Source organism: Lottia gigantea (genome assembly GCF_000327385.1).
Source record: "Lottia gigantea unplaced genomic scaffold LOTGIsca_60, whole genome shotgun sequence".
Taxonomy (NCBI): domain Eukaryota; kingdom Metazoa; phylum Mollusca; class Gastropoda; family Lottiidae; genus Lottia; species Lottia gigantea.
Genome location: NW_008710050.1, coordinates 1355952 through 1381685, shown reverse-complemented (window position 1 = coordinate 1381685; position 25734 = coordinate 1355952). Strand labels below are relative to the sequence as shown.

The 25734-nt window shown below is 36.8% G+C and overlaps 1 protein-coding gene across 1 annotated transcript; it reads right to left on the bottom strand.

Moving 5' to 3' along the window:
- Positions 1-271: 271 nt before the first annotated feature.
- Positions 272-24336, bottom strand: LOTGIDRAFT_220259 (hypothetical protein; the record flags this gene model as incomplete). Its single annotated transcript, XM_009064149.1, has 18 exons — positions 24291-24336; positions 21565-21675; positions 21056-21166; positions 16682-16786; positions 7121-7231; positions 6578-6682; positions 6017-6130; positions 5078-5188; positions 4755-4859; positions 4137-4250; positions 3376-3483; positions 3146-3247; positions 2533-2643; positions 2168-2272; positions 1748-1867; positions 1344-1448; positions 729-872; positions 272-292 (listed from the first exon to the last, which is right to left on the bottom strand). Coding segments are annotated over exons 2-18 (1779 nt in total), but the record flags the coding sequence as incomplete, so codon positions are not given.
- Positions 24337-25734: the final 1398 nt, after the last annotated feature.

Genomic DNA, 25734 nt, shown 5'->3' with positions numbered 1-25734 from the left:
CTCTCTGTTACTCCATTAGCACCACAGGTGTAGTACTCTTGGCATTGGGTACCATGGGAATAGTTTTCATTGGGTGGCAGATTTCTACAAGGATCTTCCGGGCAGGTTTGTACATCACCAATAGCCTTGCAGGTCAAATCTGTATTGTCCCAGAAAGTGCCCGGGGCGCAGTATCTGACGATTGTGTTGTATCCGGTGTTCAATCTCTGACAAGTTACATACATATCACATCTGTTCTTAGCGTATGTATAACCTACACCGTGTTCCCAGTGACATTCATCACAGACATTTGCTGAAAATATGACAAGGTTAATGATGAAGGGCGACTTTTTAAGTAGAGGAAGTGATCACACTGTGTGTAAAGTGGTTAAATGGGCAATTTGATACCATCCCACTTCTTACACAGAAACTGTTAACTAACTCTCAGGTCGACCTGGCGACAGCCACTTGATTTGTATCGATTTGCCAACAGCTGACGACATCGGGGAGAATCGGATCAATTGATGGATATACGACTGGCAAATCACTGATGCTGTATTCATCGCCTTTAAGATATAAGATACTTTCAAATGAACTCGAAGGGACATTTTTTTATCGGAGTTGCGAGATTCCTGACCCATCTACTCCCTGACCCTCGGTCCGTGTTCAGTGATCCCTTCCCAGCTTCTTCATGCACCACGATCATTGTTTTGATGATTGAATTTCCATTATATCAATAGAAGACTTACTGTCAATTTTGATTTCACAATAAGCTCCAGCGTAGAATTGGTTACAGACACATTGGCATTGTCCAGTACAGGCGTTCTTAATAGCAGGCTGTCCATTCTGACACTTGTTTTCACTTCCGGTACAGGTCTGGGTTTCAATCAAAGCTGAAGCATAAAAATACATGAATTCAGTCTTTATATGGTCAACATAGTGTTTAGATTGTATAGCATAAACTATGATAAATCAGGAGGCTGGCTGTTTAAATTCGACTGAACACGATTTACAGCAAAAATATCTTAAATCATGGAAGGCAATTGAAGTTGATCTGGCCACGTATTCTCGAAACGATCTTAGCACTAGGATGCCCTTGGCTCTTATCTTCTAACATTGATTCTAGGACATCCTAGCGCTAAGATCGTTTCCAGCATACGTGGCCAGAATTTTCATTTAAGGGTTGTTTTTCGGGTAGTTTAGCAATAATAATTACCTGCATCAAAGAAGCATAAAATAGATATGTGGACTGTACAAAAAGGGATTCAGAGTTTAAAAACCAGTATACAGCATACTGATTCAGCGTGTTCCATATAGACGAAAACCACCTTACCCCCAAGCGAAACTAACTTAAAGTAACTTACTTTCACATATGGTTCCTGTATAACCTGCCTGGCAATCACAGACACATACACCTGGAGCGGCCATTCGAGCAACACCTCCATTCATACAATCGTCACGGCAAGATGCTGGAAGTAGACAATAAAATAGACCTTCAATGGTATATTGAAAACATAGGATGTAGATAAATAAAACGATTATCATACATGAAAAAATTTAGAGATCTTCATTCAAATCCTTAATATGCTGTTTTCTTTTTACACAGTTTCACAAAATCCAGTCCGAATGTCTTTACGTAATAATATATAAGAATTTGAAAATCAAGACATATATTATGATAGACCCTGTGGCGTTTCTTGTGCCTTTTAGTATTTATGCATCGAGAAGGTCTTTATTCACAAAACAAATAAGTAATAGGCTTGCTTACTTTGCAATTCACATTGTGTACCAGTGTATCCTTGGTTACAGAAACATACACAACTTCCGCTTAATGGATCGTAAATAGAATCTCCTCGGTTATTACAATTGCTTCTTGAACATATCGAGGCTACAAATAAAAACATGAAATATTTTGAAATTAATTACAATCCAGTTTACTTACTTTCATATTGTGGTCTGGATACGTCACCCCTTTCGAAGAGTTACTTCCCGTCTAGTTATGTAGAGTTGTCTGTCCCTGTTGTCATGTGACAGAATGTGGGCTGGCCTGAAGGGAGTTTTGCTCCAAAAGTGTATAAAATATGAATATGATATGATGTCTATGAAAAAGGTGGTTAACGTTTAAAGTCTACCAAAATCCATGCACAAAACGGTTTAGCTCCAGGACCTAAAAAGGAATGCTACTTACTTCTACAATCAGGCCCAGTGTAACCTGGTCTACATTGACAGACGCAGGATCCTCGTTGTGGTACCTTAGTTCCACCATTATTACATGTAAGAGATAGACAGGGGTCTGAAGAAAAAAAAACACAAACATTCATAAAATACTCTATAATGTGCCGGAATACAACAAATCCATTATTTTTTCAAAATGTTTCTTGGGACGAACCATTTCAAACGCTCCAAAGGCTTAGGCCACAGAGCTGTCGCATTGTGAATTCCACCCTATTAGACAGTGTTCTCCTATCTGTAGCCCCAGTCTATGGAGGCTGGTGCCGCCCATCCAATGGAATTCAATAAGTAAAAGTTACTCTAAAATGACAAAATTATTACCTAAAGTATCACATTTAGGACCAATATAATTGGCATTACATCTACATTCACAGTTCGGGTAATTAGACGATGTCGGTGATCCATTCACACAATATGTACTGCATAACGCATCTGAAATAAAGACATCAATCTCGTATAAATATATATTCAAACTGTTAGTCACAGTGTAATTAAATGCATAAGCAAGTGACAGAATTATCCAGTAAAGGGATTGTAAAGAGGTGTTCTCAATATTTCATGTGACAATTCAATTCAATTTCAATTTCCAATCAAACATCTGTAGTTCCTGCAATCGCTAAATATGCTTTTATCACATAAGGCCTTCGCGAATAATGACGTTATCAAACAATTAGTATTAGTGGAATTGCAGGAATCACAGACGACCGACAGAAAATTGGAATTGAACAAATTGATGCTATCGGTTTCACCAATACACATAAAAATACCATCCCTTTAAGGCGCTAAAGATAGGGACTAACCACGTGACAGACCAGTGATAAATAGCCGGAAGTTAAGGCTCTATACCAGAATACACGAAATCTTCAATTCATTTCCAAATTGACACTGAAACTGTCGTGAATTGTCGAAATTGTCATGATGTGGATGGACCTACCTTGGCATCTATCACCAGTGAATCCAGCCGGACAGGAACAACTGCAACCACTGGTTGTTGGGAACGGACTACCACCATTGGAACAATAGTTATCACACAGAGCTAGATAATAGAAAGATTAGTCCTGTATTACAGTGATGACGCTTTCATATACCAGTACATTTTAATGTCATCGTTCCATCATTTTGGCCCTTATCAATTCAAACCACCAAGAGAGGCTCAATACTTACCCCGATCACACCGTGGTCCAGAGAAACCAGCGTTACAAACACATGTGCACGCTCTACCACTGATCTGAGCTCTACCGTTAACACACCCCATTCTAGCTTGTGTACATGCTACAAAATAATATAAGAATAAGCTTGGTGTATAGTAAAATAAATACATTATACAATAATACAATATTTTCACTGTTAAAATAGTATTCTATACATCAATTGTAGATTGAAAGGTCAGTTGTCTGAAGATCACAAAGCGTGAAACTCCTGAGTAACAACATGATTCAGATCTGTTTCTAATCGCTTCTCAAACCACGTACTATATAACCCAGAACCTGAGACGAAGAACAATTTAGTGAGATTATAGATGACAAATTGAGTCACAGTGCACTAAAGATAAATAGGGGCCCGCGGACTTGAGTGGGCTGGGACCACTACCCCGGGAATTTTTCTTCATTTGCTTGTCTTGCATTCTGAGACTCTTCTGTAGTAAGTAAATTTAATGCCTGTTTATGGAAGACTTGAAGATTTCAGTCTGTAGTTGATTCACTCAGTAATATATTACTGGTTGCTAGTTTAACTTTATTGTATAATTTGGTGCAATTTCTTTTACCTTTGTATTTTTCTGAGGTGGGGCATCGTTAGTGGTTGGGGCCCGTGGACTTATTTCAACCAGTCCCTTATTAGTTGAGACACTTTCAAATCTACCTGAGTAATAACGCGTAACGAAAAATTAATATATGCATTTTAATCAAATGGATTTCGGATCTTACCTTGTTCATCGCACCTAGGGCCAGTATAGTCTGTCTGACAAATACAACCACATCCAGCGTTAAAAGGTAAAGACGGTCTTCCATAAATACCGCAAAAATCTAGACACTGGTTAGCTAAAAACAGGATTTGTAATATGATTATCTCTACGTAACTTCAAAAAAGGAGAGCCAAGGAAATGAAATGAGCGGATTATTACGTAAAAAAAATTACAAAGAATCATATATATTTTACAATGATTTAAATATTTTCTTATTCTGATTCCAAGCTGAATCTTGGAAATGATCTCTCGGAGTATTTGCAACCATTTGCAGGTGGGTCGACTGAAATATCACGGGGACCCAACCTTCTAAAACGACCGAGATCTGATCCCCATGAGAAATATTTGTTCTCGGGATCAAATTTTCAATAACTGGATTATTCGTATTCATTTGCAACAGAGACAATTTGATTAATGAGTCATCAAACTTTCAAACATCGAAATAAAATCGATAAGAATTTGACAGGCAACGAAACATCTCTTATTGTACAGAACTCTTACAATCATACACATTAATATCATTGGGAGAAAGTGTTGAAGACTTCATTGTAATAGTGAGGGGTGTAAAACCGAAACTTACTCTCGCATTTTGGTCCAGTATATCCAGCGTTACACCTACATGTACAGCCAGTAACAGAGTTAAATCCGGGGGTTCCATTGGCACCACAGTATCCAAGACATATTTCTGTAATAAAATGAAGAACTGACATGGAAAAAGCGTCTAGTCGTTTGAATCGGACAATAAACCGAGGCCCCTGTGAACGTTAAAGACTCCCCACAATTGGAAATTAAAAAAGAGAAGGCAAATGCCACTGTCCTGGCAAAATTTCCCTCGTTGTACAGTGTATACCCGTCTTTACTAAGGTGCAGAAAATTTGGACATAAAATTAATAAGATGCTTACCTGTTTGGCACCTGGATCCTGTATATCCCGGGGGACACTGACAAGAGCAAGCAGCACCATTAGATGTGGGGGTTCCACCATTTTCACATCGTACCAGCGATTGAGAACAAACTGAAAATTAATTTGATAATTAAATCATTTATTTAATTTTTCATAAATACAGTAATCTTGTCGTGGTTTAAAATATATTTGAGATATTGACCATCCGAAAACTAAAACACTGATTTTAGAAGTTTTCTATTTTCGTGTTTTTGTGATGTATTGAATTATGCTATAATTTTGTGTCTGTGTAAATTGTATGATTGTAAATGTTTGTAATGTTAATGACTGGTTGTACTGTACTGTACGGGCTCCTGGCCTCAAATATCCTTAAAACATACCTCTTTCTTGACAATAAGTTCCTTGCCATGAACTGGTACATCTACAGACACATCCTCCACCTGTTCCAGCATAACCAGTACCTCCATTTAGACATCCAGCAATAGTAGCACAATCTGAAACAAGACACCAAGTCAATTAGTATATAGCTATCATAGAGGAGGACTTGGGATAAATATATATAAACCCACGTACTCACGATCAGAACCGCAAAACGAAACTCGGAATTCAAAATAACAGTTCGTGAATATATATAGGTATCAGCAAACGAGCTATTTATATGAGGAATTATATCTATTATAAACCAGGAAATGGGAAACCTACAGCCTGTTCAGTGAGTACATCCATATTGCTCATTGGCTTAAGTCTATTATTGGAAAATTAATCCCCATTTCCTACAGCTATCCTGATAAGTCAGGAGGGAAAATGAGGGGAGCCCTAGTCGATTCAGTCAATAGCGCTGGTTGCATTTCAGTAGTAATAGGCTTACTCTTTCTAAAAACAAAACACATCAATCAAACTCATTTGCAGATTGATATCAGGTGTAAGATAGATACATACCACGTGATTGACACTGAGATCCGGTGAAGCCTGCTACACATCTACAACTACAACCGGAAGCATAAGATGCTGTGGCAAAACCATTGTCTCCACAATAGTCGTCGCATAGAGACACTGAAAATATAAGGTAATTGTTGTTATCTTGTATCTAACCATAAATCCAATCGATAGTTCTTAAGTTATTATTGCACCTAGAGTATTACCGAGAGTATTGGATTGCTTCGTTAGATAAGTATTAGAAGGCCGATCGCCATCTGCGGTTAAAAGAGAAAGTGAGAGGGTTGGGATGAATCTTACAGCAACTGATCAAAAACAGCTGAACAATACCCATCCCATTAATACAGTAATTAAAATCTCTCATCGCTGAATACCATCCTAGATGAACGTTTATCTAGAGAAGATAATATTGGATAACAAGGCCGTAACGCAATGAAAGTTAAAATAAGACGCAAAACAAGACGCTTCTACAGTTTGGTCGTCGTTTCAAAAGAGTGGCATTTTGCCTTCATTACCCTACGGTCTTGGATGAAAACTCCCTTTGGTAATGAGTAGTATACATACCTGTACATTTATCTCCAGTATAACCAGTATTACAGACACATGTACACCCTCCACCAACTGCAGGTTGACCTCGTCCGTTATTACCACATTGTCCAGAACACATATCTACAATACAGTAATTCAAATCATTTAATAATATACATCAAACATCTAAAGTTTACCATGTATGTCTAACTGTCCTCTTCTAACCATATCTTTCACGCCATGCTTCAACAAAATTTGCAAAACAACCCCCCTCCATGTAGGAGCAACAATTTGTCGATTTTCCACACAAGCATTATATCTATATATTTCACTTTCCAGTTTCCGTTCGTATTAACAGCCCAGTTCACAACTAAGTCTGGTCCTGTCACTTCTCCCGGATGTGAAGTAAATCATAACTATGGACCGAGGGCGATATTCGTTCTATAGCAAATCAAACATTTCTGTGTGGGTTTTAGTGGGAATTTGAACCACAATTAATGTATATGTCTTTCTTAGTAGGTTGAATGATAGAATATATACTTTTGTACAACTCTTCGTTATTAAGAAAAGAAAACTCACTGGTAGCACAAGTTAGTCCTGAATATCCCAGTGGACATGAACATGAGCATGATTGACCGTTAGAAGTCGTTGTTCCTCCATTTTGACAAGGGTAGGTCAACGGCGTACATACTGAAATAATTAGGTTACGATTAGAAAAGAATAAAATGAAATGAAGTTTTACGTCCTTTTTTTCTGCACCTGAAGACATACAACGCCATGCAATGTGCAGTACGGAACTTGTGCCAGGGAAGGGGCATTAGATCACTCTTTATCTATTTCCAACTGTTGAGATATCTTTAACGTGCACAGTATTTACTAAAGGATACAATTGGAATGTGAATATCAACTGGAGCTCATGTAGTGCTGCAACCGTGCGTTTCGGATATACACACCCTTCCTCAGGAGAGCTATTTCTAGAAAAGAGACTAACTTTCCGATATTGACAATCACCATCACTGTGAATTTCACTATGTAATTGTTCTTAATGATTAATGATAATATTCGGTGAAATCTGGTCTTGTATTCTGGACATGTATAAAGATAATACAATAATAATCACTATATCAAATAGTACATATAAACAATTCTCTTACTTCTAGTTTCGCATCTACTTCCAGTCCATCCACTGCGACAATTACACACACAGTTGTTACCTTGAGCTGCTGGTGAACCATTCTGACATAATGTATACCCTGAACAATCTGAAAACAGGTTTAAAATGAGAAAAGAACGCTATGATAACTATAGAACTAGCCTTCATGTAATGCAACGATACACATTACGAAAACAGGGCACGATAAGATACATATAATGGAACCAGGGCTACGATACGCTAAGTATCACGATACTAAGACCACTATAAGATAGTATTACAATATTACAATGTTAGGGGTTACGATGCACTATCTATCGCGATGTGGTGTAATGGAGGAAAACATCATTTTATCATCATAGTTTCTGAATTTGTGTAGCTGTGCGTTTTCAGTTAATAACGGAATAATGTTACTATCATGTCGATAGACGAGCTACAGTCATGTCAACGTTCACAAATGAAACTTTTACTCTCTGTATTTGTATGTAGTGTTTATATGCACGTTTGTCTGGTATTGTAAAGAATCATTACAGGACCACAGGATGTTTTTTCAGAAGCTTCAGACGTCAGATGAGAATTAGAAATGGTACTATATGTGTCCTCACTTCCCATACATAGGTTATCCAGTTTACTTTGAATCCTTTTCAACATTATGTTCAACATTGTGCGATTTGAGAGCTCTATGGACCTACCTCTAGTTTCACACCGAGTTCCAGACCATCCAGCATTACAATTACACCCGCAGTTGTTACCCAATACTACCGGTGACCCATTCTGACACTGGGTATACCCTGAACAATCTGTTCAACATACAAAGATTAAGATTAACATTACTAAACTTGTTATAGCGTTCAGTACTGCTCTTACGCCAGCATTACAAACATAGATATATCTACATTAATCAATATCTATACTCAGATTAACTAGATCGTATTAGGTAATGATCCCTTCAAAAAGATGTATACAACTATAGAGGGAAGCACATTCTGCCTCAGTTTCACATTCAACCCTGGTCTACTTTCTCTCGAGCACAGCTTGAAACACTAGTTCCTCTATACATTTTCATTTACTGATTAATTATGAGGATTCCCATAGCCTCGAATGTACGAAAGGACTGGCTAAACATAGCTCCCTGAAGCACATGTATCCTAAGATTAGATACCAAGACTCATGGGTATTATTCAGCAACAATATAATATCATGTAAAATTCGTTTGGAAAAAAGAGACCCCTACTATAAAGATATAATTTACCTCTTCGTTCACATCGACTTCCAGACCATCCGTTATTACAGGTACAAGTACAACCTCCAACTCTAGCTTCAAATCGAGAATTACCACGGTTATTACAGAAAGAACTGGTGGCACAGGAAGCTGAAAAGGCATGGAGAGATAATATTTATTAGTAAGGGTTGCATTCAGGGCAGACTAAGCAGTTTTGGGCAACGAACCAATTGCTTAACAATGTCCCTACCTCAACGCACAGCTGGTACTACTTCTGCAGTGATATCCGACCCCTAGTCCGCCTCTGATTACATTACAGGTTCGTTTCGACTGTAATCGGCAAATTGACAAGGGGCTACGTAGTACTCTACTTTAAGATATAAACTGCCTTTATGAGACAACTGTATATGTAACTGAACTAATAACATCTAATATTTAACGACAGCAGTCAACAGCGTTCAAGTCTGATTTATTGTCCGATTAGGAAACCGCAAGCCTGGGTCTCCATCGTCAATTTGAAGTAGATGTGTTACCAACAACCACAGAAAGATGAGACAAAATGTATACCAATCCGTAACCAGATTGGTCAACTTGAAATTCCTTTCTGGAAACTCACTTAACCTAATTGTAACGTTTGTGTAACATCAATAGACAAAAAAGGATAGTGAAAACTCGCGACTTACGTGGTATAGTACATCTACTTCCGGTATAACCATTGGCACAAGTACACGTACATCCGTTAACGGTCAGGGCCACCTGTCCTCCATTTTGACACACATTTCGACATTCTGCAAAGTTATCAAGCATTACAATTAAACAGGGTGGGATGTAATTTGTTAAGCAACAAAAACTCAAAGAGCTTTTCCAACCTTTTTATGTACGTCGGGGACATTATGTGACTTCTATTTGGGAACCACGGGCATTGGACGAAGAATTGGGATGCCTCTGATACACATAAAAAGGCTAGAAAACCTCTTTACAATACCTTTAATCATACATGTACAATTTCATATTGATTGAAGACATGCACGTGTACAAGGTTCGTAACTAGCCTTTCTTGCACGACATCCTAATAGGACCCTTTTTCACAGAAAGAAGACTTTTCAGACAGCCGGTATTTTCACATAGAACTGGTATTTTTCAAAACCTTCAGTCTAAAATATCTACTTACGATCACAGTTGGTGCCAATAATATTTGCATTGCACTGACATCTACAACCTCCTGTTGTTGGTATTTTAGTTCCTTGGACACATCTTACTTGATTACATAGATCTATAAATAGATTAAAGTGGTAAGGTTTAACTCTATACATTCTAAATAACGGAACACAATTTCATGTTAATTATTGTACACAACGTTTCAACATTTTACATTGTCATCATCAGTTTATAATGGCATAATATTCCCGAATTTTATAGTAAACAACGTTTCTACAATTTACATTGTCATCATCAGTTTATATGGTATACAACTCATGAGTCTTATTGTACACAAAGTTTCTGCAAGTTACATTGTCATTTGTAATATAAATAAGGGATAATGATAACATTCTGTATATGAATCCAGATTTGCATCGGGTGATATTTGGAAATTTCCAAGGATGTTAATTACATTGAATTTCAACTTACTATTCTGGCATGTATCTCCACTGAATCCAGCAGGACATTGACAACCACAACGGTCGTTAGAGATTCTAGTTCCACCGTTTAGACATTGAGAACAGACTGAAATAGATAGATCTTTATAATAATATACTAACAAGTAAAGAGTAAAACATTTTCGCTTTTTGACAAAGAGTACAACATTAAAGAATGCAATGAATATGGCAGATATCTGAGTTCTGTTTTTTCGGACATTACCAGATAGTCCATGTGGATATTGCCTTGAATTATACCCTAATTATAACTAATTGAAAAGAAATGACGGGTGATGATGATTTATTTCAATGGAGCAGCAGTTCAACCATCTAGACAACGAGTTTTAACACAAGCTGAATAGTCAAGGGGAACTCGCAGACAACTCAGACAACTTAAATAATATCATAAGAACTTTGAAAGGGGAGATGGGCTAAACTGGTAACTAATCGAGAGCCCCCCTGAGAATGAAATTTGTGACTCACGTTCGCGAGTACATCTAGTTCCGGTGTAACCATTGGTACAAGTACAAGAACATCCGTTAGCGGTAAGGGAAGGAATTCCACCATTAGAGCAATAATCTCTTCTACATTCTGAATTGAAATCAAATTTAAACTGCATTCAGAATCTTATTTACACCGCTTAACGGCGACGACATGGGATGTGTTGTAGAATGGCAAATTTCAAATTTAGCAAATATTTAAATTACTATCAGAAGTGTGATAGGAAAAGAAAAAAAAGGAAAAAAGAAAGAACAAGTCTAGAAATCTGCCGCAAAATATCTACTCACGATCACAGTTGGTACCAGTAATATCTGGTGAATTACACTGACATCTACAACCACCTAGTTGTGGTATTCTGGTTCCTTGGACACATCTCACCTGGCTACATAGATCTATAAATAGAAATATTAAAACAGAACCCGAAACACGTTTCATGATGGGTGATCTTCAGACAACTGACCTATGTCGGTCTGTCCCTACTGAAGTTTATGTATTTGAAATAAAATGAACAGGCTTCCCCAATGACCCCATTCTGAATTCACTTCTGATGTCTGTGGTATGGTTCTTACACAGATCTTTAAATAGAGATTTGTTCTTAGTCCAAAATCGTATTCATGACCCTACGAATCCCAAAATACTCTACTACAGTCTACGTATATAACTACTAGTAAGCTATTCTAGCTATTTCTATTCTGAAACAATGGAGGCACCAGTCTATATCTTTGTAAATGTAATATTTATTATACTAACCGTTTTGACATCTTTCCCCAGTAAATCCATTAGGACATTGACAACCACAACGGTCGTTAGAGATTCTAGTTCCACCGTTTAGACATTGAGAACAGACTGAAATAGATAGATGTTAATAGTAATATGTCCTATCAAGCAAACAGTATAACATTGTTGCTTTTTTGGTGAAGATCCTCGTAAAATATGGATGTTCTTAGACCCAACTGGTAGACAGAATCCTTGTGAACCTTGTAAACTACGGATGTGTCTTTTTTAAGGTTTATCTTATGAATCAAACAAGATGCTAAAGAAAGTTATCTTTCCAACATTTGATTTTTTAAAAATCTCACAAAGCAATACGAACCTGGTGTTTGACACTGGTCTCCCTGCCAGCCTGCGTTACAGGTACAGATACACCCTCTTCTACTAGAATCATATCGTGATGTACCATGATTGTTACAGTAGGATGCTAATAAACATCGTGCTACAACATACAATACAAAACTAAGTACAATTGAGTTAATGTTATAACTAAATAAAATGTTTAAAAAGTTTTACACCCTACTCTTCTACACCTGATTGGGCTGAGGAAGACGGAAAAAGTAATAGGAGCTATATCTTACGGCACATTGGTAGAATACTGGCATTTGCTAATGTTATATAGTGAAAATTGTCACGACAGCAACAATAGCTGTCAACAACCCGACTTGCAAATTGTGCGTTTTCCTAGTTTCTTATTGTTTATATGACACGGCTATTTGAGTATAACGATTTACTTTATTTTATTGAATGCAAGTTAGATCTTCTTTTACGTTCTGAAAACTTACGGTTGTTAAGGTCGTCAGCAGGCAGACACCTTTCTTCGAATTATTAGGTATAGAGGATGAGTAAGGACTGCGAAATATCAAGGGGGCCCAACGGCAATTATTTCCCTTTTTGAAAGTGTGGTGGACCACATAAATAACCAAATAATCCCTGTTCGGTACTCACGTTCGATAGTACATCTATTTCCGGTGTAACCATTGGTGCAAGTACAAGAACATCCGTTAGCGGTAAGGGAAGGAATTCCACCATTTGAGCAATAACTACTTCTACATTCTGAAAGGATCAAATCAAAATTTCAGTCAGATGATTTTAAAATATTTAGAATAGACAGTTCGAAAGTTTGGTTGTCGTTTGTGAGGCATCCATAGCCTTACAGCCATGAATACAATTGAATTATAAAGAATTTAGATGTCTGTTCGTAGTACATCACCAACAATCACGATAATAGTGGTCTTATATTTGCTTCACCAGCTAATGAAACTCAATTGCGGTTATCTATATCATTTTTCAGAATTCAAATTTGATAGTGTACTATGATGAACAATTGACAGTGATGACCTGTATAAGCGAATAACGCAAACATGTAGGACAAACAAAACCTCAAGTACTAACTTAAAAAACGACAAGCGAAATCCAACAAAAACTGTTGGCTATATTTAGCAAATAAACTTTTCATATGAGGTAGTATATCAATCGATCAATCGTAAATGAAGAAGTATTTCATAATGAAAAGTTGTATTAGCAAATTAAGCAAATATGTGAATAACTATTTAGAATTGTGATTGGAAAAGACCATAACAGAAATAGAGAGTGACAAAGGTTGGAAATCTGCCGCAAAATATCTACTTACGATCACAGTTGGTACCAGTAATATCTGGTGAATTACACTGACATCTACAACCACCTAGTTGTGGTATTCTGGTTCCTTGGACACATCTCACCTGGCTACATAGATCTATAAATAAGAATAAAAAAATTAAAACAGATCTTCAGTGTGTTCTTCAGACAACTGACCTATTTCAGTCTGCGTCCCTACTGAAGTTTATGTATTTGACCACACTCTGTTTCTGATTATTGACCTCATATTGGAGTAACTTCCGATGTTTGTGATGCGGATCTTTATATAGAAATTTGTTCTTAGTCCAAAATAGTATTCATGAACACACGAATGTAGTTGACAGCCATTTAGAATCTCTATTTCGACTTGAAATGTCGAATTTATAAAAAAAAAGCTATAATTATTTCAACAAATCCATCAAATCACAATGAAAACTTGCTCTTAACCTTCAAGTGTGATTTGGAAGGTAGGTTGAAATAGTGAACATTTTTAAAAATTCGACTTATTAAGTCGAGGTAGTGATTTTAATACTAACCGTTTTGACATCTTTCTCCGGTGAATCCAACGGGACATCGGCAGCCACAAGTATTGGCAGAGATTCTAGTTCCACCGTTTAGACATTGAGAACACACTGAAATATATTAATTTAAGGTTACAAATCTAAAAATTGTTTTGCAATGATAGATACTCCTAGTAAGTAACTTTACATCCTTCCATAATAATAAGTGTCTTTAGTAACGTTGACAGAAATCGAGCATGTTGCAGTGTATTTTATCACAATAGGAAACGCGACATTAGGACCACATATCTAGGAACTTATTCTCGAAGCCTTAACAAAGATAAAATCAAAATTTTAAAGAAATACAGTAATCTGATTGGATAAACAGATTTTAGTGATTGTCAAACCAGAGAACTAAAACCACTATTAGTTAAGTTTTCGAGAATAAGGCCCCCGGATTACTACTTAATTTACAGCCACCATTTTTATGTTGATAAGAAGAGTGGATATAATGATGGAACGATGATGATATTGCTACTGCTGCTGATGACGCTGATGCTGCTGATGCTGATGATGATGATGATGATGGTGGATGACTACGACGAGGACGATTGGTGCTTGATGACGATCGATGATGATGATTATGATGATGACGACGTCACGACGATAATGATGATGATGATTAAGAGTCAATTTACCTGGAATTTCACACCTAGTACCAGAATGGGTTGGTGGACATCTACAATAGCAAGTACCACCATTTCCTGGAGCAGGAGTTCCACTGTTTAGACATTGAGTATTAACACAAGCTGAAAAAAAAAGTTAAACCAATGCAAAAGATCTAAACGTAAACGAAACATAAGGAGTTTTACATTGTATTTTTTATGCGCAATTAAGTTGGGGTAATGAAGACCGTTAGAACCTAAATCAATGTGGATTATCACTGGTAAGCCGGGAACATAGTGTAAACCTAGCATAAGGATGGGACAATAGGTTAATGACAAGTAGTTTTAAGAAAATCGAACATTTTTTTAAGTTGGGAGGGTGGGGCTCAACTATAGTGACTCAACAAGTCATTTAAGTCATCTAAATTTTTCAAGGGAGGGTGGGGGCATTTTTTTTTTCTAGCTACGTGCCTGATTACTGATAGATAATATTGGGGTCTGTAAACTGGTAAAGGTAAATGACAATAACTTACTTGGTATTTGACAATTGGTTCCAGTAAATTCGGGAGGACAAGAACACGCACATTGGTCTCTGATTAGACGAGCTGTTCCACTTCCACAGTTCAATATACTGCAATCTATAATAAAATACACGAACATACTCAATTTGGTACGTTGATATGGTGGTACGTTAGACTCTTAGAACCAGTTTCATGATAAAATACTTTAAGATGGTTTTAATTCTATCTATGTTTACTTAATTGCTTCATTTCTTTAAATTGGGATTATACTTAGGTTTCTTCGTATTTCATCTCGCTTTGAATCTCCTTTCTAGAGGTACCTCAGCAACCTGCCAATGGGGCCAACGAATTTCAGATTTTGCGCATTTAGAAGGCTTAATTTACGCTTCAAAATAAGACTGAATTGCACGAAATTGTCAGCCGAAAGAGCTACAACTACAAATACTTTTAGCAAAATACTATTATTGCTCGCGATTCTATCATGCTTAAGCGAGATTTTTGGTTAATAAAATTGTTGTGCTAGTACATATTTTATCGTTTGTACAATTCACCTACAAAAGTAAAGTAATAAAGCGAATTTTGAAGAGGTTTTCTAATTTATTTTATATGTGTTGGGATATTGACAGAATTTATTAGTGCGATGGGATGTGGGCTGTTTGTGTCCGCGGTACATCTGAAATATTTAGAATACCTCTTTACAATCCCTTTAATTGTCTCACTACTTACCTCGTCTGTCACACGTGCTTCCCTGCCAGCCTCGGTTACAGGTACAACTACATCCATTGATGCGTGAAAGGTATCGTGAGGTTCCGCGATTATTACAGTACGAGCTGCTCAGACAGGACGCTGTAAAACAAAAATACACAATGACAAATCTTCGACAAGGACGCTTTGTCTGCAACCACAATGTTATACCTAAATTACAACCATAATAATTAGGACATTGACAATGACACACAGTGGATAATAATAATAATAATAATAATAATAGTAATAATAATAATAGTAAGTATTAATAATAATAATAATAATAATAATAATAATAATAATAATAGTAATAATAATAATAGTAAGTATTAATAATAATAATAATAATAATAGTAATAATAATAGTAATAATAATAATAGTAAGTATTAATAATAATAATAATAATAATAATAATCAATTATTTGGGTAAGAAATTAGGGCAAAAGCCTTTCTTGCATTTCGCCCATATACATACAAACAAAACTAATCAGCCAAGATTTTAACGCAGAGGCCCAATTATAGTCGCAGAGTCGTAGATTGATTCTTTAGGTGTCTAGGTCAAAGCATAATGTAGAGACGTAGATTTTGTTAGGGGGGGCTTATGCTGTTTGTCCTCCACACGGAGAAACGAAATTCCACATTTGCACTCATAACCTTCAGAGCCTGTCTTTCACCGCCGTGGATCCAAAATGCCTTGAGTTAATGCAAATGTCATTCGATGAAAAAACCTTATTTAAAAAAATATAATTTGGGAAAGATTTTTCCAGTCCGCAATTTGTATGTATGTAAATAAAGAACTTACGAGGTATAGTACAACTACTTCCGGTATATCCATTGGTACAAGAACAGCGACATCCGCTGGCCGGGGTTGAAGCAATTCCTCCATTTTGACATACATTTGAACATCCTGAAATATCATTGGAAAAGAATTTGTCTAAATATTTTCTCTGCCAAATGATAGAACACAATATTTATCAGCTTTCGTCCAAATTGACTTTTTGATTAGTAACCAACCATTACAGTTGGACATCCTAAATTAAAACATCACAGAGTACTGTCGTCCACTCATTTCATTCCCAAATAAAAGAGGCCAATTTCAGTTATAGATTTCTCGTTATTATTTGGGAGAAATCTGCCCCAAAAATCTACTTACGATCACAGTTGGTACCAGTTACAGCTGGTGAATTACACTGGCATCTACAACCTGTTGCTGTTGGTATTTTAGTCCCTTGGTCACATCTCAATTGAGCACATAGATCTATAAATAAAAGAGTTTCAATGTTATTTCGTCATCTCGTTTACTCTCAATTGCAGCGTGTTTGAACCACATCCTCTGATTAATACACCGCCCTCATTAGCTCAAACAGGTGGAAGGTGGAGAGAAATAGGGCATATAAACAATGATGGCTGCAGAATTCGGAATTAGGTGGGCCACCGACAATGTTTGTTCTCTTCCTAATTTAAGATATACGTAAATCAGTGTGTATGAATTAGCGTGTGCCTAAAGTATCTTGTCTAAATCAGTGGTGGAGCCAGGTTTACGTCCAAAGGGGGGGGGGGGGGGGATTTTGCTTTTAGGGGAAGAGCCCTCCCCCACCCCCCTTTTACCCCGCCAATAGTCTAAATGACTTGTGGTGAAACTATTTGTACCCAAATGACTGGTTTCCCTAAAGCACTTACCGTTCTGACATAAAGGTCCAGTATATCCGTTACGACATTGACATCTGCAAGATTGTGTGGAAACTTGAGATCCCCCATTTTGACAGGGTGAGCAAACTGTAAGAAAACATTAATTAATGTTTAGTTTATCCATTGAAATTTAAAAAAAAAGATTCTGTATTTGAGGTGATTTCAAGATAATTTTTGCTCTCGGTGGAAAATATATTTTGTGAAACGGGATTAAAAACAATATAAAGGTACAAGCACATTTTGTTTTGATTTCTGTAGATTTCTACCATCCTGCAGAACACGTGCTGCTCCTTTACAAATGTACTTCAAAACTATCACAGAATCCACATTGCTAAGTATGTATTTTGAGAGTCTTGTGCACGAGAGATTTCTTGGAAGATTTTTCTTTCTGGGAATATACATGGAAATTCCACAACAATTCAAGATATAATATCTACCAGAAGCCTACATTTCAACAAACTTTCATCGTAAGATTTTAGAATTCATAAGCGTATCCGTTTCTTTGAGAGACTTGATCATAGCTCTATCTTCATGTAATATGTCCCGGGAAAAGAGGATTCTAGCACTATATTCCCGCCTGCTATCCGAAAGAAAATTAATATCAGGGAGGCTACTTCTCCCTCTCACCCACGACTCTCCTACGACAACGGGATACGACATTTGAAACTCTGAATAAGTGTTACAAAAGGTCTACAGTTTCTCTAGCGATCTGCAACACATCACGATAATGAATGGAAGTAACAGAGTCTCGCCCTTGAAGACGCAACGCAATCTACAATTCATAACTGAGACAAATTCAGCCGTACGGAAACTGCCGAGGATTATCGAATGTAACTGTTATCTTACTTGGTGTAGAACATCTGTCGCCTGTGAATCCAGCTGGACATTGACATTGACATCGACCGTTGACCGGTACACCTCGGCCAGCACCACAGTTTAATACAGAGCAATCTACAACGATACAAAAAACGTAATATAATGATCATAACGACATACATCTGAGAGTAGGCATTCTCGGCATTCAGTGACGCCCAGACTATACCTGTCTATGGCGAGGATGCTCTAATTAGCCAAAGAGGGGCTGGATGAGAGAAGCCATGATTCTCGACACATGGTCATCTAAACTAAAGCTAGAATTAGACACGATGCGGTGGATGACATGTATATCGCTTTGTCGACAACCGTTCCAAGATTTGAACTTTTGGTGTATAGGGAAAACAGAACAGCCTTTTCCACATGAGAGTCTTATTGCAATCGCACGAATAGCTTGAATGAAAAACTAAAAATTCGCAATGTTATGAATGTCCAATGTTTTGGGGTGTGAGGGGTTAAAATTATTGCCCCAGGGGTGTGAGAGTGAAAAGGGTTGGGAACCACTGCCCTTAAATTATATTTCCTACGTCTATGCCTATGGGTGTCTACATACCTCTTTGAGAACAGAATGGTGGTAGGAAATCTGAGTTACAGTTACAGGCGCAGGCCTGGGTCGTGGTGTTGAAATATGCTATACCTTGTGAGTTACAAGTCTCGAAATTTTTACACAGTGGAACTAAACAAAAATATAAAAAATAATTATTAGGATATAAGGCTACATCTTTTCGTTTCAAGCCACTGGCGTTTGCAGTTTGTGCAATCATCAGCAAAAACAAAAGAAACTGTTGCGTATTTAGCTAAGATATTTGTGTTGAATGAGAAATAGTTTGGAAATACTTGTGTCATGTATCCATTATCTGCTTCCAGTGTTTCGGCTTTATTTTGTTTTTGATTTTGAGTTGCATTTTGTGGTTCGAATCATCACTACTTTTGTTTTGTATTTTCCCACAGTAAACTTGTGCTCAGATACTATGTAACTCTACCTGACATTCTGAATAAATATATATTTGGGTCACTTACCATTGCATGCTTCACCAGTAAAGCCACCTGGACATTGACAGGAACACACGTCACCTCTGACTATCGGCGTGCCTCCATTACAATTGACATTAAGACATGGGTCTAAAATTGACAAATATTAGATTAAATAATGTCAGATTATCAATGATACAAGCGAACATCACAACATTGCGGAAAGTGGCGAGCCTGATGACACTTCATAATGTTAAGCTATTAAGAACCTCATACTTATTCATAGACTCTTCTTGTATCATTGAAAGCGGCGGTTTGATTGGATTGTACGCCAGCCAATACAGCCAATCGGAGCTCTTATGGCTTTGTATTCACAGATTTTCTGTCGAGGCCTCTGATTGGCTATATGTGCTAGCGTACAATCCAATCAAATCGCTTTATTTACAAACTTCTATACACAAGAAAGGTGACTGTTGTAGTCAAGGAATAAGACGAAGTTCGTAATAGCTTGACATTATGTACTGTCCGTTAGTTGAAGTTGTGATTGTTGATATTCATTATATACAGCATGCCCCGGTGTTTTAACAATGTTTTCATTCAAAACTGATTGAAGAGCTCGGGTTATATGATTGGTTAATCACTCAAACGGATTTTAATCTTAGTAATATTATCCAATCAGATAAAATTTTGATAATAAGGGTTATATCCTCGATCAATTAAATTTAGGAAATGAATTTCAGCCTTATACTGACTCGTAATCCATTGAGAGCCAACGATGACCGACAGAGAACAAACAAAACTTACTCGTTGACCTGCTGCACAAATCACCAGCCCAGTTACCGAAACATCGACAAGTACATGCTCCATTTAGAACATAGGGTTGTCCACCATTTTGACAGTTATTAACGGCACAACCTAAAGAATATGTTCCATTTAAAATATAATGGATATATCGATGGAACATTAATAAGTAAGTTTACACACGGGTTGTAAAATAACGACCAATTAACAATTAACAGATATAGATATTAAATGGAGTATTTCTAGGTTAATAATTAATTCCATTAAGAAGTCAGACGTAAAATTCCATTTCTTGGAAATCTAAAGTCAAAACATCCTATTTTCTCTGTGGTTATATATCACAGAAATAAGTAATAACATGCTTACTATCACAAGATGGTCCAGTCAAACCAGAATTACATCGACATAAACAACCTCCTCGTAATCTTTGTATCTGTCCATTTCGACAGGTGGATTGTATGTTTCTACATTCATCTATACAAAATACCAAAATCACATGGTTAAACACCAGTGGCGTTTCTGGGAAACATTAATTGAGGGCCGAGCAAGGGCCATCCCTCTCCCTCCCTCGTTGATACGCCACTGTTAAACACATTTTTACAATGTCAAGTCTTCAAAGTACAGGTTCCACTAATTTAACACAAATTGAGTCCCAGATCGTAGTGCAATCCAAGTTTAAATGAGGCACAGGGGGATTTGTGTGGATTTCAAATGTAAAATTAGAAAAAAGACACTTTGAAAGTGTCGACGTTTCAAAGTTCGGACTTTGCTAGCTCATTGCTCCCAACATGTTCACAAGCCCCACCCTTGGTATAACTGTAAATCAGAAGAATATTATCACCACACTTACCGGTTTCACACTGTGGTCCACTGTAACCATCTCTACAGGTACATAAACATCTACTAGGCGAGCTTAAAAAACCACCATTCAGACAAGGCTGGCAAATTACCTCTATAAATAGAAACATCACAGTGAAATGAAACACGGTAAACGTGGAAAGAAACTGGAACATGTATGTTCAAGTATCAAGAGTTTATTAACTTGCATAGCGACTGGATGATTTTCCATCATGTTCGCTCTTCCATTTTGGATAGGCCGAATGACGTTATGACATGCAAAAACAGCTGTGTGGACTCTCTGAAAAGAACGCCGTGGTATTCGACGTATCTTGTAATAGCTTGTCACTGTGAAGATGATTTTATACTTTTCAAAGTTTATTCATGAAAACCTTAAATATGATTGGTCAATGACTAAAATTGATTTTAAATTTTGTTTTTTTATCCAATCAGATTACTGTATTTCTTAAAATCAGAAGTTAAGTTCTGGAGAATTAGGCCCCTGTTCTTTACCTCGAGTTTCACATGTACTTCCTGTCCAGCCAGCTTGGCAACTACAGTAACATGACGAGCCAGCTCGCCTTGCACTACCACCATTCATACACGGATTGTTATACGTACAATCTAGAAGTAAACGGTAAACAATGCAATCCACAGGAAACAAATGGAAACCTTTGTAAGACATGTAAACTTTAGAAAAATTTCAAATCCTTGAGAATTTATTATGCTATCCTTTTAGATAAACTCTCTCTGCAGTGGCGGAGCCAAAGGGTGGTGGCAGAGCGGCCCCGAAAGCATGTTTTTCGGGCAAAAATCTCATAACTAGGTTAGAGATATCTCGCCCCACCCCCTCCTCGGACGTAAACCATTCTCCGTCGCAGTCTCTCTCTTTAGTCTGTCTTCGTTTTTTTAATTTATCAATGTTGGATCAAAATATGAAATATCAAAAACTTTAACAAATCTTGGAATAACCAAAAGGAACACTTACCTGTCAATTCGCACTTTGGACCAGTATATCCTGCAACACAAGTACAACCACACCGTCCGGCAACTAAATCAAAGGTTGGCAAACCTCGATTAGAAGCAGCACAATATTCAGATCCACAGAGCACATCTGTAATAAATTACAAGGGATATAAGTCAAAATCATATAACTTACAAATCTGGGATAAGATCAGACTAAAGGTGGGAATAGACGGTGTTCGGTGTCCGGTACGATGTCCGATGTCCGGTACGATGTACGGTGCGGGATTATCAATACGGTAGAAAATAATAGAAACGAATCGTGCTCGCACCTAGTGTATTCATTTCTTATATTGTCTTCTGTATCGGTTATACCGCACCGTGTGCCGCATAGAGCACCGTAACTCGTCTATTCGCGGATTAAATGAATGAAGAGATGAAGAAAAGGTGTTCGAAGCGTTGTATGAACAAGAGCAATTTTGAAATCTTTCGGGGGTAATGCGGCGCTTTGTCATCTATAATAACATTATACTTTTGGGCAATAATAATTTAACTTGTTTTATTCAGCTATATTCTCCGACATGAAAAGGATTGCGAAAGAAACCTAAGAGAAAATCACAATTACTGAACGTTGGGGTATAATGAAATGGATCAAGAATCCTGTAAGTGGTTATAGAAGGAAAAGGTTGAAAACACCTGTATTACAAGGTGGGAATACAGGTACTGCATGACGGACTAAGTATATAGTTTCTGCACCAGTGATGGCGCCAGTAGAGTTACCCCTTATTGCACACCACTGTTTTTTAAACAAATTTAGAAGAATGATTTTTATACCTTTTTGCCCCAAAATATATGTCAGAATTCACCAATCAATTTTTTTTTATATTTTCTTAATGGAATCCTTTCAGACGCTTGTGAATTTGACGTGTCCACAGAGATTCAGCCTCGGCAGTTGTCCCCCCATCGAGTCGGTCTGCCCCCTATGTGTACCCCCCTGTCTCGGAAGGCTGGCACCGCCATTTATCCGCATAGGACCTTAACTCATGTTCAATAAATTACCTCGACAGTATTGTCCGGTGAATCCTGGATTACAGTTACATCTACAACCTCCGACTACGGGTGTTACTGTTCCTTGACAGCTACCATACATACTATCGCATAGATCTGCAATTTAAATGAAATGAATTAATGTTCTGTTTTTCTGTACCATGTAGTTAATAACAATAAAATACTATGATCAAATGTACAAAAATACTTCATTCATAATTAATATTCTTCTTCATAAAAAGTTCATTTGCTGCTACCAATATTTCGCCAATATGTTGTTTAAGATTTTTGGTCTCGTTTTGAGTTTTGAATCGTTAGTTCTTCAATGATTTTTTTTCTTTTTTTAAATAAGAGAAATATCAAATTCCAAAAACCACTACTGCTACTAGACATTTTCAACTTCTAATTTTCAAAAGATATTTCTAGGACACACACAATTGGAATAAACCACTCAAGTTGAACCTACTCTGTTCGCATCGACTGCCGCTGAAACCTGGTGGACAGGAACATCTACAGTCACCTTGGCTATTCGTGTTCATTAAATTTCCACCATTTTCACAAACCTCACAGATTCTCTCTGAAATGAATCATTACAGTAAAATCGTCAACTTGACGTATTTAAGCCTGTCTCCAATCCCACTAACTCCAAATTTATAATATTTGGAATTGATAAATCTAATTATTGATACCTTTAGATGCGCGTTCAATGTTTCGAAAGCGAGACGTGAACAAGTTCTATTACTAGGATCAAATTGATTTCCCTATGATTACTATAATGTGTCCCTGATTACGATTATATGCCCCTAATCTGGATAGGCACTTGACTAGGATTGTCTGCCCCTGATTAGGATTACCTTTCCCTGATTAGGATTATCTGCTATTAAAATAATCGCACAAATTTAGACTTGATCCAAAGTGTATAGTCATATATGGGTTTATTGTAAAGTTTGTTTTCGTTTTTTCATTGATTATCAGTACAGTCAGTAATCCTTAGGGCCATATGCAGCGCTCGTACTTTACCTGAACTTTGACTAAAGTTAGACTTAAGTCGAACTTTAGGTAAGCACGAGTCGATCTTTACGAAAGTCGTGCTTAAATTTGACTATCAAATGTAGAAAATGAAAGCCTTAATCCTAACTTTGTAAAATTAGACTTTAGCCGAAGTTCAACTTTAGTCAAGGTAAGAGCGCTGCATACGGCCCTTATTCACAAGAAGATGGTTTACTTACCTTCAATATCACATCTGACACCTGTATATCCGCGACTACATTGGCAATTACAGTTGCTTCCAGTTCCTAATGTGATACCATTTACACATCGTATAGAACAGGAGACAGCTGAAAGTTAAACAAGATTATAACAAGATTATGACAACTTTGTGCACAATAAAACCCAAAGTACAGAACAGAACTTTATTCTTGTACAGCCAAAGACATCAATTTAACAACATAAACATAGAATAGAAAATAAACCATTACTTTAAACATAGAATAGAAAATAAACCATTACTTTAAACATAGAATAGAAAATAAACCATTACTTTAAACATAGAATAGAAAATAAACCATTACTTTAAACATAGAATAGAAAATAAACCATTACTTTAAACATAGACAAATAAATATATATATAAATAACATACATTAAAATTAATATCTACGTCGGGGATAAAAATACAAAAGTGTCAAAGATCTGATATAAGTAATATAGTATGCCATAAATTTGTGTTCCAGTTATCAATATGATTTCTATCCTTAATATCGTTTCAGGGTTAGCTTTAGTGGTGGTACATAAACAGTGGACTGACGTTTCCAAAACCTTTGATAAATTGTAGCTAAATCAAGGTAATGACTCGAAATCCCTTTAACGAGAAATATCATCAAATTCGAACTCATCCAAAATTTCATAAATCTTAATTTTCGCTCAAAATATGATTCAAATAAAATAAAAACTCTAGCCTGTATTAAGCTCACAAGAAAAGTTGAATGGGGGATCTATGGACACGGGCAACGACAAATATCATCTCCTAATATTCCAAATTTGTAGGGGACTTTTTTTTAGACCGAACCCTTAAAACCAAACCGTTTAAAACCTTGGCAAAACTTACGTGAGTTTCCACAAACTTTATCTGTATAGTTGACGGAATATAGATCAAGGAAAGAGTGAACTGTGATAACATTAGATTCGATATCTCCGGCTTGTTTTACCAGGTTAGAATATCTAACATGATTACCGACGCCTACAACTACAACTCGTATATTGTCACGGATGGCTTGTTGAATTTGTTGAGATACAGAAGTTATATCCATTGGGGGCCCATCTGTGATGACGATTATAGCTTTCTGTCCAGACGAAGATTGTAATAACTGTAAAGCTCTTTGGATTCCTGAAAGGAAAATGAAATAATGAGGTTTTTAAAAGCGTTTCAAGGAAGATTGGAACACATTAAATTAAGTTTATAAGAATAGGGCCCCTGGTTATTTACACCGTTACAACTCGTAAGCTTAACTGGAATAACGTTTGGATGAGACCGGACCATGAAATGATATCTGACATCCTAACTTCTGTTTGTACGAGAATTCCTCACAGCTGTGCTCAGACAAAGTGATAGTAAACTACTAAGATTACCTTTTGAAGTACCAGTTCCAGATGAAGGGAACGAAAGCTCATTAG